The 18,020-nt window shown below is 46.1% G+C and overlaps 1 protein-coding gene across 4 annotated transcripts in view; it reads left to right on the top strand.

Moving 5' to 3' along the window:
- LOC111065175 (neuroglian) overlaps positions 1–14,833 on the top strand; it is a 38,083-nt gene extending 23,250 nt beyond the window's left edge. For 3 of the 4 annotated variants that reach the window (XM_022353195.2, XM_022353194.2, XM_022353193.2), the window contains exons 4-8: positions 6,293–9,106; positions 9,169–9,333; positions 9,414–9,788; positions 9,852–9,955; positions 13,663–14,833. In XM_022353195.2, the coding sequence (XP_022208887.1) occupies positions 6,293–9,106; positions 9,169–9,333; positions 9,414–9,788; positions 9,852–9,955; positions 13,663–13,910 (3,706 nt within the window). In that variant the 3' untranslated portion in view covers positions 13,911–14,833. Of the gene's footprint in view, positions 1–6,292; positions 9,107–9,168; positions 9,334–9,413; positions 9,789–9,851; positions 9,956–11,515; positions 12,113–13,662 lie in introns of those variants that run through there. The other variant, XM_022353197.2, reaches the window with a different exon arrangement.
- Positions 14,834–18,020: the final 3,187 nt, after the last annotated feature.

The following is an 18,020-nucleotide window of genomic DNA, read 5'->3' as shown; positions in this document are numbered from 1 at the left end:
AAGCGGATGGCAATTTATCTAACAACTAAAATTCTCGTAGTTCTTGTAAGAAGATCTCTCATGGAGTGCTAAAGGAGAAAGTACATGCATACACTGCACATACCTATGCACATGAGTGATCTGGAATCGGGAAACGAGACTAGGAGCTTATTCATGTTGCCACTTCGGCGTTGTGTGTGTTTACTGCTTTTCACTCTTGTGTGTATCCACTTCCTGTCCCAAATCTCTGCACTGGCGATGTCTCTCTCTCTCGCTCGCTCTCTCTCTGTCTGCTCCCTTTGCTACTTGCTGCCGCCAAGGAGCAAGGAACACGCAATCCCCATCGTCATCTTTTATAGCTCGTAAAACCAAAAACGACTTTTTAAACACAGACAATATTTGCATGTCGTTAGACATCTACACGCGCCCATTCCAAGCCCTGGGGCCTCTGCGGCTGTGGTGCGGCACCCGTTGCAACATTTTAAAAAAAAATAAAAATAAAAATAAAAAAAAAAAAAAGGCTGAGCCAGCCCACCTCTTACCACTCACCACCATCCATTCATTCATTCATTCATTCATTCATTCATTTGATTCATTCGTGGCACAGGGCACAGGGCCTGCCCGCCCATGCATGGGAATGCGAATGCCGGTGGTGGTGCAACCCTTTCATTCAGCAAACGGGATGCAAAAGCTGCTTCCCTGCTCTCACCAACCCCCACCCCCACCCACGTCCAGTGGGTCTGCCTCCTCTTTTGGCAGGCGTCTGCTTGGGGTCCCAGGCCTTTGTGTCAGATGTTAAGTACGAGTTTTGCTGCTGCTGCTGCTCCTGCTGCCACTCCAACTCGCATCTCCATCTCCCGCTCCCGCTCCCTCTGCTGCTCCGTGCTCCTTTTTGATTCAGTCAGTCAGTGGAGTTATGCCTGGCTGGATGAGTCATCGCCCCGCAATGCCTTTCCTCCATGGGACTCTTCAGCCACCTTCCCACACTTTGGGGGATTGCGTTGCTTTGCGTTGCGTCCCTGCCTCGTGGCACGTGGCAACTCTCCTTCTGCTCCCCCTCTCTGCGCTGCTCTGCTGCTCTGCTGTTTGTTTAAGCTAAAAGCGTTTGTTGCTCCCGCCTAATCCTCTGTTGGCATTTCTATATGTACATCCATCCATACATACATATATGTACATATATGAATGAGTACCTACAGAGTAGTACCCAAGTACATACATATGTCTGTATGTACCGCAAGAGCAGGACAAGGATCGTGAGTTACACTCCGAATGGATCCATCGCTCGAGTCGTTTGAGCTGTGAAATTTTATGGTTTGAAATTATTAATTAAGTTGAGATTTTTGGATTTTGCTGTAGAATACATATATTCTATCATATTATGTAATTATGTATGCATATGTATGTATGTACATTTATGTAGAATATTTCCCCCGCACTGTTAACAAGCTGTTAATGTGCTGTAATTGCAATTGAAGTTTTATTTGCCCATACAAACTGACATTTGACATTCCGCCTCCCCCACACACTTACACACACACACACACACACACACTGTAATGATGCTTCACAGGAATGAGTGGCAGTGGGGAACGGTCTGTCCAGTCTGTCCAGTCTGTCTGTCTGTCTGCAACTTGATTGGGGGGCTCTCTCTGCTTGTGGCCCCCCGATGTGCGATGCTGCGATGCTGCGTGTCTGTTGTAATTTGACTTTATTTTCGACATTCAAATCAATGTGGTTGAGTGGCAGACACGGAGACACAGAGACAGAAAGGAGTGCCAGTGCCAGTGCCAGTGCCAGAGGGCAATGCAAAGTCAATGGACAGATAGTTTTCGGTTTGCTTTTACAAGTCAAGAAGACTTGAAGCTGGCTTTAAAAGTCCACCCAATAAAGATTTTCCAATTTATTGTAAGAGCAAGAAAGCTGCAGTCGGCAGCTAGTGATTATCTATATAATTCGTATATATCTACATATGTATGTGTATATTAGCATATTGTGGATATCCTTCCGCTTGACATGCTCCTCGACTGTTGTCACACTCACACACTCACACACATTGGCCTTCTCCATGGAAACTAATCCATCAACTGTTGCCATGCCCCCTCCCCTGCCCTGCCCTACCCTACCCTCCCTCCCCTCCCCTGGGGCTGCCATCACCTGGACTCCATCGAACTATAAAAACTTTGTTTGCATGCTTTGTGGCCATTAATGAGGAGTGTTTTCTGTTTTCTGTTTTCCATGTCCTATTTTCACGTTTACGTTTGTTTCGTTTCTCTCTCTCTCTCTCTCTCTCTCTCTCTTGCTCTCTGCGTCTGTGTGTGTGTTGATACCTTGGAGACGACGCTTCCGCGGGACTCAGACCGGGGTCCGGACCCCCGTCCATTCATCCTGTTTGTGTGTTGGTGCCAGTGTCGGTGTCGGTGTCGGTGTCATTGCACGTTTGAACGTTGAACATGCACGAAAATGTCAACACGAGGCCGAGCGAGGATGACGACAACGCCAGCCTGACGCTGATGGACACACACGCCCCATTTCTTATTTCCCGCCTGTTCTCTGTGCCCCTCCCCTCCCCTCCCCCCTTTCTTTCTCTTTTTGGGAAACAGTTGCCGAAAAAAGCTTTCTGCTGTTCCTCTTCCTCTCCCCACTCAAGAGTTGGTCCGTTACTCAGAGCTTGGTGGTTGTATTAGCCAATGGGCCAACCCTTGTGAATGCCACTGTCCCCCCTGGCCCCTGCCCCCTCCCACAGCACATGGCCGTTGGCAGTTTAGTCGCCCACTCTCCCACTCCACTTGCAGACGGGGTGGGGCGGGGGCGGTGCAGGAGCCATTTTAAGTTTTTGGCATTTGACTGTCGACCGACCAGACCGCAAAATGCCACTGAAACAAACAACAAAAAGTGGGGTAAATGTCTGTCTAAACGTTTGAAGGATCTCTAGATAAGGGACAGTACTGGAGTACCGGATATTTGAGAGAAAATGAACAGAGACAGAGACAGAGAGAGAGAGAGAGAATGAGAGGAGCGATCGAAGGACAGTCTGTAGTCTGAGAGACTGCTACCGGGAATATCTATATGGGATCAGGATGTGGTGGAACCAACCTGTTGGAACCTCGGGGAACGGCGCACATTCATATGTAGCCTAATGATGAAATCGTGTGAGTCAGAGGGAAGCCTCCACCCTTCCATGCTGATTCCCCCCGATTCGGGCAGTCTCTGCTCCTTTTGTTTAACTTTTGTCTGCTCCGTCTGCTCCTCTCTACTCTCTCTTGGCTAAATGCGGCTTTGGCTTTGCTTCTCTTTTATTTTATGTGTATGCATGTATGTACACAGCCATGTGTGCATGTGTATATATGTATAACTGGGTTAGGGCATAGGACGCCGCGTGGGTGTGTCCACCGAGCCACCGAGCCTCCGAGCAGGGCAACGCTCAACGCTCAACGCTAAAAAGTATGCTATGGCATTTTCCTGCTTTCCAACCCCCAAAAATATAATGTGGGAACCAACCTCCCCAGTCCTGAGAGCTCTTAGACCCCACAGACCCCCCCTCCCTCCTTCCTAATATGTAAAAAGTACTCCGTCTCCCCTGCCCTGCTCTCCACTCCACTCCACTCCTCTCTCTCTCTCCCAATCTCTCCGTGTTCCTGATGATTCATCAGGCTTGTTCTGCTGCCCCTTCTTGCTGCATATACTCTCGTACAGTATGTACTCACAATTTCCATAAGAAATTCGTTTTATACCCTGTACTCAAAGAGTGTGGGGGTATATTAGATCCGTGGATCAGTCAGATGGAAGTACTATATATACAGATAATAAAAGACGCAGACTCACAGAGAATGATTGAATAAGATTAGATGCAAGCACCCATTGCCCATGGCACCCGGATTCCCCTGCAATTCTCGTGGAGTGTCGCCCTCTACCGGAGTGAGCGAGTCAATTACGAAATGTACAGCCACTGCTTGCAAAACTGCTTTCAGCTAATTCTTTTTGGGTGCGATCGCTCCGTAGTAATTTCAATTATCGTTTCCAGCTAGTCATCTTTCAATTAGGGAACCGGACAAGACAGCACCAACAGTTGCTGCAGTGGGATCGATCAGTCTATGAATGATGAGACGGCAGGCTACGACGACCGAAACACGAAAGAAAGGAAAGGGCGAAGGCTAAGGGCGGGAGTGGAGAGATAAGATTGAGGGTGCGGAGCAGCTGTTGTCTGGACTAACTGTTTCAGATGACCGCTTGACTGCCTTCGATAACGGTCTGCCGAGGGAGGGCAGACGCCGACACCGACACCGACGCCTTCCTGCCTGACTGCCTGACTGCTCGACTGCTTAACTGCCAGAATGCCATTTAGCCAGAAATTTATTGACTTGTCCAAGTAGTAGTGCTGCTGCTGCTGCTGGTCAAGACTTGGGGAGTGGGGAGGGTCAGGGGTCAAGTCGAGGGCTAAGCAGCGGCTGTCGGGTGGGCTGCTAATGTTGCATTTGAAACATGAGTCCTGGGGAACCGTTGATGCAACGTGGATATATGTACATGATTGTGAATGCGGATGGATAGTGGCCGATAAGCAGCTGCCTTGTGACCTGCCACGGAAAGTCACAAGTCGAAGGTGCAGTCACTCGCAGCACCACTCAAAACTCTGAGATTTAATACTGATGGATAAGTAAGATAATTGGAGTACATATGTATACTCGTGTATTGTGTATTGATACCAGGGGGTGGGGCGCAGATACCCCCAGTTGCGGCTGCTGGCCAAGCCAATTGCAAAAAGTTACCTCTGAGTTCAGTTCAACAAACTGCACGCCAGTCGGTCCATTTCCATAGCTGCCCCATGCTCCTCCTGTTCCACTGCAGCACTCCAGCAGCACTCCAGCCAGTTGCTCGGCTGCTCCGTTTCTCCGTTTCTCTTGGCAGTTTCAACTTGCAGCAACACTTAAAAACAATTCAAATGATTGACCTATTGCGTGACCTGTAGTCCAGAGTGAACCCGAACCCGAAAAGATCCAACCAAAAGGGGTTGGGGCTGGGCAGGGGGAGCAATGACTCAAGACTGAAAAATGTAAAAAAAAAAAAAAAAAAAAGTTGCTTCAATGTTTAACAAGCTCAAGCGGCAAGTAGTCCAGTTCGTCCGCTGGTACTGCATACATATGTATATATAAATATGTAGATATATGTATACAAAAGTCGGGCACAGGCTTACACACCAGAGAGAGAGAGAGAGAGAGAGAGGGAGAAAACTTGAGCTGGCGCTCTTCTGGCGTTGACTTCCTTTTGCCGCTTAATTGCAATTACTCGAGACTCGACGCGACTCGACTCGAGAAATAAGATGGAAAAAACAAGAGACTGCCCAAGCAGCCCACCCCCCTGGGTCTATGTCTATCCCGTTCCTCCCCCCCGACTCCCACAGCAGCGCGTCTCACTTCAATCGACATTTTTCGCAATTGGATATGAAGCAAATTAAGTTGTCATAATTTGTGCATAAAATGTCTTAATTTTCATTCACTCCACTCCGCTCCACTCCACTTCACTCACGAGCAATGTTGATTAAGCGAAATTAAATGTGGAAAACCGTAAGGCAACTTGTTAAATGCTTAAGAGGCGGCTCTCGCCTCTGATGGCAGTCCAGGAAACGGGGAGGCGGCAGGGGAACGGCAAAGCAAAGCTCCAATTGGTCAATCCCAAAAGGAACAATTAACGGGATTACGTACAGTAGGTGAATCACTGCACTCCAATTTCAATTCCAATTCCATTCCATTCCATGCCAGTCTGGAATGAAACACACTGCTTGGCAACATTTCTAATATTTAAAGTTTCACTTAAAGTCTATTACATAAAGATACATACATACATACATATGTACATATATATATATATAAATAAGTATGTATAGTATGTGGATAAATTCACTTAATCTTAGTTAAATTTGTTGATTATGCATGTCTCGCTGGGCAATAGACCGAATAGCCCACCCATCGCCTCAATGGAGCAGACAATCTGTAGATTTAATATTAAGCCACAGTCCACCCATACGTGCCGTCATTTAACTCAGAAATACTTATGGGAGGGAGAGAGACCGATTTTTGGGCTGGCGTTTCTCGTTCTCGTTCTGGTTCAGGGCTGCATTACAGGGCTGTGTATTGCAGTGGCAGCTGCAAAACATGTGAATGTGCGCGTGCCGACCACTGATGGAAATGGCTGCGTAGCGACTTGCGCATGCAGGATGGGGAATGTCCTCTAGACTTGATCAATGTTCGCATGAAACTTTGAGGCTGAGCACACATGTAACTCTGAACTTAACATTTCATTTCGCTTCAACTCATTTCAGTTACTCATGGATAAAGAACGGCAAGAAGTTCGACTGGCAGGCGTACGACGACCGAATGCTGCGGCAGCCGGGACGCGGCACACTGGTGATCACCTCGCCGAAGGACGAGGACCGGGGCCACTATCAGTGCTTTGCATCGAACGAGTTCGGCACGGCCACCTCGAACTCGGTGTACGTGCGGAAGGCGGAGCTGAATGCGTTCAAGGACGAGGCAGCCAAGACCGTGGAGGCGGTGGAGGGCGAGCCCTTCTTGCTGAAGTGTGCGGCGCCTGACGGCTTTCCCAGTCCGACGGTCAACTGGATGATGCAGCAGTCCATCGACGGCAGCATCAAGTCGATCAACAACTCGCGCATGACCCTCGATCCGGAGGGCAACCTCTGGTTCTCGAACGTGACCCGCGACGATGCCAGCGACGACTTCTACTATGCCTGCTCGGCGACCTCCGTGTTCCGCAGCGAGTACAAGATCGGCAACAAGGTGCTGCTGGACGTGAAGCAGATGGGCGTCAGCGCCTCCCAGAACAAGCACCAGCCGATCCGGCAGTATGTCTCACGGCGGCAGTCGCTCGCGTTGCGCGGCAAGCGCATGGAGCTGTACTGCATATACGGCGGCACGCCGCTACCCCAGACCGTGTGGAGCAAGGACGGACACCGGATACAGTGGAGCGACCGCATCACGCAGGGCCACTACGGCAAGTCGCTGATCATACGGCAGACGAACTTCGATGACAACGGCACCTACACCTGCGACGTGTCGAACGGCGTGGGCAATGCGCAGTCCTTCTCCATCATCCTGGAGGTGAACGCCATACCGTACTTCACCGTGGAGCCCGACTTCAAGACGGCCGCCGAGGACGAGGAGGTGGTGTTCCAGTGCGAGGCAGCCGGCTTCCCCGAGCCCAAGATCAGCTGGATCCACAACGGCAAGCCCATCGAGCAGAGCGCGCCCAATCCGAGGCGCACCGTCACCGACAACACCATTCGCATCGTGAATCTGCTGAAGAGCGACACCGGCAACTACGGCTGCAATGCCACCAACTCGCTCGGCTACGTCTACAAGGATGTCTTCCTCAACGTGCAGGCCCTGCCCCCAGAGATCGAGGAGCCGCCGACCGCCCTCTCCACCGTCGACGGACGCAACGTGACGCTGCGCTGTCGCGTGACCGGCGCCCCCAAGCCGCAGGTGAGGTGGCTGCGCGCCACCAACTGGCTGACCGGCGGACGCTACATCGTGCAGGGCAGTGGGGATCTGCAGATCCTCGACGTGACCTTCTCGGACGCCGGACAGTACACCTGCTATGCGGAGAACAAATTCGGCAACAAGTCCGCCGAAGGCTCGCTGACGGTGATGGAGCACACGCGGATCACACAGGAGCCGCAGAACTACGAGGTGGCCGCCGGCCAGTCGGCCACGTTCCGCTGCAACGAGGCGCACGATGGCAATCTGGAGATCGAGATCGACTGGTGGAAGGACGGGCAGTCCATCGACTTTGAGGCGCAGCCACGCTTCGTGAAGACCAACGACAACAGCCTGACGATTGCCAAGACAATGGAGCTGGACTCCGGCGAGTACACGTGTGTGGCACGCACCCGACTGGACGAGGCCGCCGCCAAGGCGAACCTCATCGTCCAGGATGTGCCGAACGCCCCCAAGCTGACGGGCATCAACTGCCAGGCGGACAAGGCGGAGATCATGTGGGAGCCGCAGGGCGACAACCGCTCGCCCATTCTCCACTATACGATCCAGTTCAACACCTCGTTCACACCGGCCTCGTGGGACACGGCCTTCGAGAAGGTGCCCAACACGGACTTCTCCTTTGTCGTGCAGATGTCGCCGTGGGCCAACTACACGTTCCGCGTGATCGCCTTCAACAAGATCGGCGCCTCGCAGCCGTCCGAGCACAGCGATTCGTGCACCAACCAGCCGGACGTGCCCTTCAAGAACCCAGACAATGTGGTCGGCCAGGGCACGGAGCCCAACAACCTGGTCATCTCGTGGACCCCCATGCCGGAGATCGAGCACAATGCGCCCAAGTTCCAGTATCGCGTTAGCTGGAAGCGGGACATACCCGCCGCCGCCTGGGAGAACAAGGACATCAACGAGTGGCACCAGAACAACATCGTGATCACCGACCAGCCGACCTTCGTCAAGTACCACATCAAGGTGGTGGCCATCAACGAGCGCGGCGAGTCGAATGTCGCCGCCGAGGAGGTGATCGGCTACTCGGGCGAGGACCGGCCGCAGGACGCGCCGACCAACTTTACGATGCGACAGATAACGACAGCGACGAGCGCCTATCTGGCCTGGACCCCCGTCAGCGAGGAGTCCGTGCGCGGCCACTTCAAGGGCTACAAGATCCAGACGTGGACCGAGAACGAGGGCGAGGAGGGGCTGCGCGAGATACACGTTAAGGGCGACACGGACACGGCTCTGGTCACACAGTTCAAGCCGGACTCGAAGAACTTTGCCCGCATACTGGCCTACAACGGACGCTTCAACGGTCCGCCCAGTGCCATCATCGATTTCGATACGCCCGAGGGTGTCCCCTCGCCGGTGCAGTCGCTGGATGCCCATCCGCTGGGCTCCTCCGCCTTCTGGGTCACCTGGAAGAAGCCGCTGCACCCGAACGGCAAGCTCACCGGCTACAAAATCTACTACGAGGAGGTCCAGAACAGCTTCGTCGGCGAGCGACGCGAGTACGATCCGCATATCACCGATCCGAGGATCACGGGCACCAAAATGGCGGGCCTGAAGCCCGACACCAAGTATCGCATCTCCATTACGGCCACCACCAAGATGGGCGAAGGAACTGAGTGAGTGTGCCCCCCGCTCTTGAAAGTAAACACTTCATTTAATTTATTAATTCCCCCTGCAGGCACTACATCGAGAAGCGTACTCTGGGCGAGGGCAATCTGGCACCAGCTACGCCCAGCTTCGCCTGGGAGCAGCTGCCATCGAACAATGGCCAGGCCAAGTTCCGCATCAACTGGCAGCCGAACACCGAGGGACACGCGGGAACCCACTTCTTCACCAAGTACAGGTAAACTACTCCGTCCCTCTCTCTCTCTCTCTTGTGTGTCTCTCTCTCTTCTAAACACACGTCTCCATTCGCTCTGGCAGGGTCAAGGGTGAGACGCAATGGTCCGACACAAAGGAGGAGAAAATGACCACCTATCAGGAGATTGGATTGAGCCCGGATACCGCCTACGAGTTCCGAGTGGTGTCCGTCGATGGCCACTACTACACGGAGAGCGCCACGCAGGAGATAGACACGAATAGCGTAGAGGGGCCGATTATGGTGCCCAACGAGACGGTGGCCAATGCCGGCTGGTTCATTGGCATGATGCTGGCCCTGGCCATCATCATCATTCTGTTCATTGTCATCTGCATCATACGTCGCAATCGAGGCGGCAAGTACGATGTACACGACCGGGAACTGGCCAACGGAAGGCGCGACTATCCCGACGAAGGAGGTTTCCACGAGTACTCGCAACCGTAAGAGAGGGTCCAGCTACCAATCTTTCACTTTCGATTAATAACCTATATCCTGTGTTGCAGTTTGGATAACAAGAGCGCTGGTCGCCAATCCGTTAGTTCAGCGAACAAGCCCGGCGTGGAGAGCGACACCGATTCAATGGCCGAGTACGGCGATGGCGATACAGGTTAGTCGATTCGATTCCGATTCCTTCCCCCCGTTCACCCCATTCCCCTTGCCATCTACATACATACATAAATACACACACACATACATTGTACCTGTGTACATCCTTTGTACCTCCTCCTTGTCCTCCTTCACATCTTAAGCCTAGAACGGAACCGTATTGCTGCAAAGAAACATTTCAAAGATTACTTAAAACAAAAACAAAACATGCCATGGAAAAGCATAGAAGCAGCCACAGCCTAAGGGAGGAGGGAGGCCTTGCCCACGGGCTGCAAACGATTTTTCAGTTTTCTGAATATATAGCAAGCATGGGAACGGCACCGTTCTAGGGCTATCCCCCCGTACAACCCCAACATCATCTTGACTCTTTTTTTTTTGTTTGTTCTCATTGGCTACTCCATGGCCTTGATTTCTTTACAACGATTTTAATTTGATTTGATTGATGTGGGATGTTGATGTTGATGATGATGATGATACTGTGGTTCACTGTGGTTATGCAGCTGTGGCCACCGCTGCCGCCCATGCCGCCGCCGCTGCCCGCAAGGGAGGCAGCAAAAATTTGCAGTCACTGCAGCAGCAGCAGCCATCGGCGTCGATATCGTTCCAGCCATCGCTGCCGTTGCCAACGTTGCCAACGTTGCCACCGTCGCCACACTCGTCCCCAGCACCACCACCACCGTCCTACGACCACTGCATAGCCAGCGGTGGCGTAACGCGCAAAGTCTAAGAGAGTCCTTTCGCTCTCTACCCATTTTCGACTCATTGTCGTTGTCTCATTGTGCTCCTACCCGTTGCGGCCGCGTCGTCGTCATTCACCAGTCCGTCAATCTGTCAGGTCAGAAGAGCCCTCCAAGGGCCCCCTTGCTCGTAATTTTTGTGTGTGTTTAAAGTTCTCTGTTCTCATTGCGGCTGGCTGTTTGCTGCTTGCTGCGCTTTCGTCACACAGATAGGAGAAAGACAGGCTCTCCCATTCCGCCGTTCCAACTTTAACCGCTTGCTCGCTCGCTCGCTCTCTCTTTGGAATGCACTGAGCCGAGCAGAAGAGAGCGAGGGACAGTTACGCGCTGCATCTCCATTGATCCTTTTGCCCTTGCACGCTGTTGTTTTCGTTTGCTCTCTTTTTTTTAATACTAACTCTGCTCGCGCAGGGCAGCCGCAACCTGTTAAAAGCTCTGCTCCCCACTGAAACACCAACCCATGTACCCATGTACCCATGTACCCATGTACCCATTTGGCATCTGGCTTGGCCACAGCTGCTGATCCACTCCACTCCACTCCAATTGCAATCCATTTCATTCCGGAGCATCATCCATCCATTCCAGTCGCTAAAGTTTGTTTAATGTTTTTTGTGTGTTTCTGTTAAATGTTTCTTTTATGCCTTTATATATATATATATTATGTATATCTGGAATTGCACCATACTTATTTGATTTAATTTAATTTGTATTTTATTTTATATGTATCATTCTTTCTCTTACTTTCCTTTTTACACCAAACACAAACACTCACGAAAATGTTTGAATATGAATATGAATATGTATGAACAACAAACAATATCCAGGCATGAATGAAGACGGATCCTTTATCGGCCAATATGGACGCAAGGGGCTTTGATTTAATTTGTAAGCAGCGGCGCCACACCAAGCAGCACGGCAGCCAAACCGAAACCTAAACGAGCCCGAAACCCACCTCCAAACACCACCCACAATCACACACACACCACACACACACACACACACACACACATCAACACTAAACACACCACAAAACAAAGCCCCAAAAATGAACAAGATCAGCGCCCAAGAACCACAACTAAATTCTAGAGACCATCGTTTCACTTTGAACGAAGTGCGAAAGGACGTGGAAATTTAAATAGTATATATATAGATATATAAATCAAACTTTTATATATTTAATATTAAAGTTAACAAGTGTAAAAAGCAAAGCAAATTCTACTGCCAAACGAACGGAAGAAATCAAAGCAACAGAAACAGAAACAGCAAAAGCAACCGCAACGGCAAATACAACAACGGCGATGACGATCGATGCAGCAAAAGGCTATTTAAACGAAACAAAAACAAAAACAAAAACAAACAAACATGACAAAGAATAATAAGAAGAAGTGGAAGAAGTAGCAATGAAAGTTACGGAAAAAGAATCAAAATCGAATCGAAAGAGCAGAGCAGAGCAGCAATATAAACATGTAATAATTTGGGCCAACAGGAGAGCGCGCTCTCGAGGAACATTGAGGCAGAGGGAAAGAGCAAGAAAGCAAAAAATAAAAAATAATATATACTGATATGCGAATCCGAGGCCACCGATAAAACTCATTTTGTATGCTACCATATATTTGCCAATCGATCTTCAATCGATTTGAATCGCTCTCTTAGCACCTGCACCTGCCCCTGCTCTCTTTTGGGTGTCTCTTTCTGTTCCACTGTGTCCCATGCACTCACCGTATGCAGCTGTATATCTATGTCTCGCTCTCTTACATGTAATGCATATATATATAGAAATATAAAGCGTAAATAAGTTTTAATTTAATATTTTTTTATACTATAAACAGTTAATGTAAAATCTCCGTTTAGCTCCCTCCTTGAGACCACAACAATAACAAACAAACAAACAAACAAGAAGCAAAAAACAAAACATTTTTGCGTAGATGTTTATTTTGCATTATCTTACTTTGTATTTTGTTTTTATTTTATAATTTGTGTAACATTTTGTTTATTCTATTGCTCTATATTTTTTTTTATCTCGTTTGTACTTCATTTTTCACAGTGAAATAGTGTTGTAAAATGTAAAAATGTTTCCTTTGCGTTTGTTTTTTGGAAAAAAGAAAGAATCGAAGAAGAATTACAAATAAATGTTTTTTTCTGTGTAGTAGAGCTATTTAATATTAATGAATGGATGACGAATACACTACATAATTGTATGGAATTATAATTTTTTATATATGTATATTAAATTAGAAAGAACAACAAACAAAATAAAGAAAACTGAATGAATAATAATCAACGAAACAAGAAACCCTTTTCCCAATCGTAAAGTATCCTTCACATTTATGTACGTACGAGTAGTATGTATTTTTTGACATAAATGACCATAAGTATTATGTAGCGAACCTCGTAAGTCTTATAGATCGTCAAGCTATATACGTATGTATATCTTATGGCTGGCATTAACCGATGAAAACATCAACTCGACAGTTATAACGTCTTGTAAGAATTATAATTAGTTTATTCTTTTTCTTTATGTGTTGGTTTACTCGTGTCTTCATTTGTAGCTGACAAATCCGTAAGGTAAAGTTTTTGTATTCTTACAAGCATTTTTATTATAATTTACTTATTATGCCAATGCTTATAGTAGATACGTAGATATGTACATAGAACCCCCATAGTACCCCCCAAAGTAATTGTAGTTTAACAAATTCCAGACTAACGGAGCCCACCCTTGTCCCTCACATCCACCTACTCACATCCAGGAACAGGGACTATGCTAAATAAAATAATAATAATCCATAATCCATAAATATAAATTTCTAATACAAACTAATCGAAACTCTCACGCGGTGTTGTGGTGCTGCTTTGGTTGGGGTTGAGGTTAACATGGTCTATAATATTATTTATAAATATGTGTACTTGGAATTAGTGATTTACTCACAGCTAAAGTAATATATAAATTATCTGGATTATTCTATCGCCGCAGGTCAATTCACTGAGGATGGCTCCTTTATAGGCCAGTACGTGCCCGGGAAGCTACAGCCGCCAGTCAGTCCACAGCCGCTCAACAGCTCAGCCTCGCCGGCCCAGACAAGTGCCGCCGCCGCAGCAGCAACAGCAGCTGGATTGGCATCGGGAGCAGGAGGAGCTGGAGCTGGTGCTGGTGCTGGGACAGGAGCCAGCAATGGAGGAACTGGTTCGACCAACACTGCCGCGGTAGCCACCTACGTCTGAGAGGCGTTCCTGGAGCTGGATGGATTTCCTTTGAGTTCTTGATTTTCTTCAAATTATTCTACGCCCCAAAACCTTTTTGTAATTGTATGTGTAAAACGAAAACTGCTTTAAGTGTCTGCAAAAAAAAAAAAACTTAAGAAAACCAAAAATTATATTAAAAAAAAAAAACAAACAAAAACGAAAAAAAAACAACAACAAAAAATGTAATGAGAAGAGTTGGCAAGAATTTAAAGCATTTGATTTTGCTTCCTTTGGCTTATTTAATACGTATTTTAGCAAACAGCTAACGCCTTTTCCAAACTATAAAAACAAAGAAGAACAAAACAATTACAATACAATTTTTTATATATGTAAGCTAAAAACACAATTAGATGAACAAACAACAAAATATATAAAAGTTAATGAAGGGAAAACCATTTGAGGTGATGCCTGTCGGGAACCATTCTTTTTTTTTTTGCGAGAATATGTATGTATAACGAAGAACCGCGTACATCAGCGGACTATATGGAAAATGAGTCAAATTTTGTAACCAAACCAAAGACAAGGCGAACCGGTACATCCGGCTAGCAGCGACAGATATCAAAACTAATTAGCAAGTTTATAAACGTACAAAAAAACAAATGATTGACTGAATTGTGGAGCCCATTGCCAATCCTACTATACACATGTGTATGGATGGATGGATCCATTGAGACCTGTCAGCTGTCTACCCATTTGCCTTGTTCAAATTCTACTATTTTTACAATAATTTGTACTGTACCGATACTTATGTATAACCAACAGAATTGATGTGTTCAGCAAGTAAAATTTCCAGCCTGAGTACGGATTATGGTTACTTTCAAACAACAAAAAGACTTCGGAGGCAGAGAGCAGCCACGCTAGCCATTTAGTACCCCCAAATTGTTGGGCTTTGTTCAGATCAGATTTGTAGATCAAGGTTGCAAAGACCAACGGCAAAGAGTGTCTGCTCCCTGGGGACCCCATCACAGAAAAGAAAATAAAAGAAAAAACATTCCTTTCGCTGGCAATTTGAATATCGTATAAGTTTCTGATTTTCGTCCATAGCGTAATGACAAATTGTGTGTAATATTGAAACGAAACGAAAACCCTTCATCATTTGTCCATTAATTATTTAAGTAAAGCAATTAGTTAATTAACAAATTAGTTGACTGACTCTGTGCTCCTGATCAGTCAGTTATATGTATGTATACCTTATACTTATGAGTGCATGATGCAATGCAAATCGGTATGCTGCCCAATATTTAGTGCGTGGACTATTGGGTTATTTTTATGTTGATAAATCGCAATGTAATTACTGATTTTGCATTCCTGGTAAACGTAAACGTAAACGTAAACACAAAATCCAGATCTGTAATAATAATTAAACCTTTTTTTTTAACTAAACACACACACACAAAGTGGCATTAGAATCTAAAACTGGAAAACAAGAAAAAACAAACACAATAAAACACAACAACATCAACAATTTCTTTTTCTGTTCTTTGATCAACTTTTCATTAATTTAAATCTCAATTTACAATTTTGTATGCCCGCTTGAGGAGTAACCTATAATTGGCATTGGCTATGAACCTGGACGTCTTCATATTTTTGTATTTTTTGGTGTGCAAACCTACCTGCGCATTGACTTACTTACATACATACATATGTATGTATATTCGGTTTAGCTATTTACATATATTTTAACTGGACTGCCTACTCCAGAGATATGTATGAACAACTCGATATGTACATTATTAGGTGGGATATATGTAAGCATTTTTATTTGGTCTTTAATAAACATACAGGGTTGCTTAGTAAAATTTTGCATTAGATTTAAAGAAATGAATAACGAAGGAAAGAGAGCATAGAAATGGGATGGAACGGAATGGAATGGAATATAATGACGAGTGGCGAGTAAATGAGTTTGAGAATAACGAGTACTTACATACATTTTGCATATGTGTAGTTTGATTAATCGTATTTCGGGCACTGCATTCTGTTTGCTGTTACTTCAATTAGCTATCTATGGAACTCTACTAATGAAATCGTATAACCCCCTGCTTGAGCATAGTTTTCAGCCGAATACCCCATTCTTAGCCCGACCCCCACTGGAATATACTCAGTGAGACCAATAAACTAGTTTCCGCTCTCCCCCCCAAATAATCACAAACAAAAACTGAGGGACGGAAGAAACGTTGCCCACTATTACCCTGCACCACGCATATCCCAACGATTGAGATAGCTGACGATCGATCGGTTCTCCGCAGCAAAGTAGGGGAATAAAGCAGTGAGGAGACAGGGAACCTGGCCCGTTACACGCTGCACCACATCTCTAGTTACACCGTTGCAGCCGAAAAAGCTCACACACACCCACAGACCCACACACACACACACACACACACACCACAACCACGCTGAAATACCGAAAGAAAGGAAAGAGGAGAGATAGAGCTGTGGAAGAAAGCTAAATAATAAAATACATACAAACAAATATGCTATATACACGTACATACATACATACATATGTATACATATTTATATGGATATATGAATATATATTTACATGTATTAAGGACAACGATCTAAATCTAATGTTCACGACAAAGCGATATATATATACATACATATATATATATATACAATATATAGAGAGATGTATAAGATTTTGCATAGATATTGTGATTTCCCAAAATGAAAACTCAAAATAGTCAATAGCAAAAGTCAAAGTCAAAGCCAAGAAAATAATTCCTCTTGTTTCCAAATAAAAAAAAAAGACAAAGTGTTCATAGGTGGGATGGAATCGTTCGATATCGATCCTTCCAGATCGATATCCAAGCGAACCCAGGCCCTCGTTACCCACCAACGAGTGGGTAAACGGGGGTGGAGGGTGGTGAGAACTAAACCACACACCAAAAACTGCACTGCCTGTGTCGGGTTCTATTTTACATTACATTTACAATTGCATTTGCATTTACATAGCCGCGTACATACGCATGATACATGTGTACATTCAACATATGTACATATGTATGTATGCCGCTTCAAGAAAGAGTTTTTGTACCACTTAAAAATAAAAAGGTCATTTGCACAATACTGTGATTCCTAACAACAAAACAAAAACACGAAAGGAAAAGAGGAACGAGAAGTCAGAGAGAGAGAGAGAGAGGGAGGGAGAAAGGAAGCGATAAGAAATGTATAGCGATGCGATGCGAAGCTGATAACGAATACAGAGATTCAGATGATCAATATACATACATACTATGTACATACATACATACATACATATGTATATGGCTGTATGTACGACTACGCACGAGTATGTATGTATACGTACAATGTTTAATTAGAAGAACAGAACTACTTATATTGTATGTATAACCACTCCACTATATCCAACTTTTGCAACACTTTCTTGCGTATAATTATTACCACTAATCAATGGCCTAAACAAAATTACACACGAATTGTGCGAACAAACACAAGGGTCGGCAGAATACATTTTTAATTGAGTTTTAGCGAATCAAATATATAAACAACCTACGATTAAATTAAAAAAAAGTCATATACAACAGCAGAAAGTAACGGACAAGTAACAAGTAACAAAAAGAAAGCAGTCAAATCTTTGCCAACGAGCAGAAGCAACAAATGAAATTGAAATTGAAAATGAAAATGAAAATGTGTTAGCTGTAAAACCTATAATGAAAAATAAACCATAGAAACAACGTTAATTTTTTTAATCTTTTGCAACCTCATTTCCTTCTTGCTTGGCTTCCAAGCCTGACGAGAGTTTAGTGTGTGGATCATAAGTGGATCGTAAGAGCGAGAGCGAGTCCTCAAAGATCTGCTTATATACACCATCACCATCGCATCCAACTGCGGCAAACCTGTAGCGTCTCGAAATGCGCTGGAATCCTGACAATCTTCGTTTCTCCGACAAGAGCCAAAAGGCCATCTATATTCTGCGTGTCAAGTGCCTCAAGCTTCGCTTCGTGGTCCTCGGGTCTTGTCTTGACCTCCTGAATTTAGGAGGGGTTAGCATCAGCCGTGGCGATTATACGACAATTATCACAATATTAATTTAAAATATTTAATAGCTTTTATTTTTCACAT

The sequence above is a fragment of the Drosophila obscura genome, unplaced genomic scaffold (genome assembly GCF_018151105.1).
Source record: "Drosophila obscura isolate BZ-5 IFL unplaced genomic scaffold, ASM1815110v1 contig_73, whole genome shotgun sequence".
In the NCBI taxonomy this organism is placed as follows: domain Eukaryota; kingdom Metazoa; phylum Arthropoda; class Insecta; order Diptera; family Drosophilidae; genus Drosophila; species Drosophila obscura.
The sequence above is the reverse complement of the archived record's forward strand: the minus strand, read 5'-3'. Positions and strand labels throughout refer to the sequence as shown.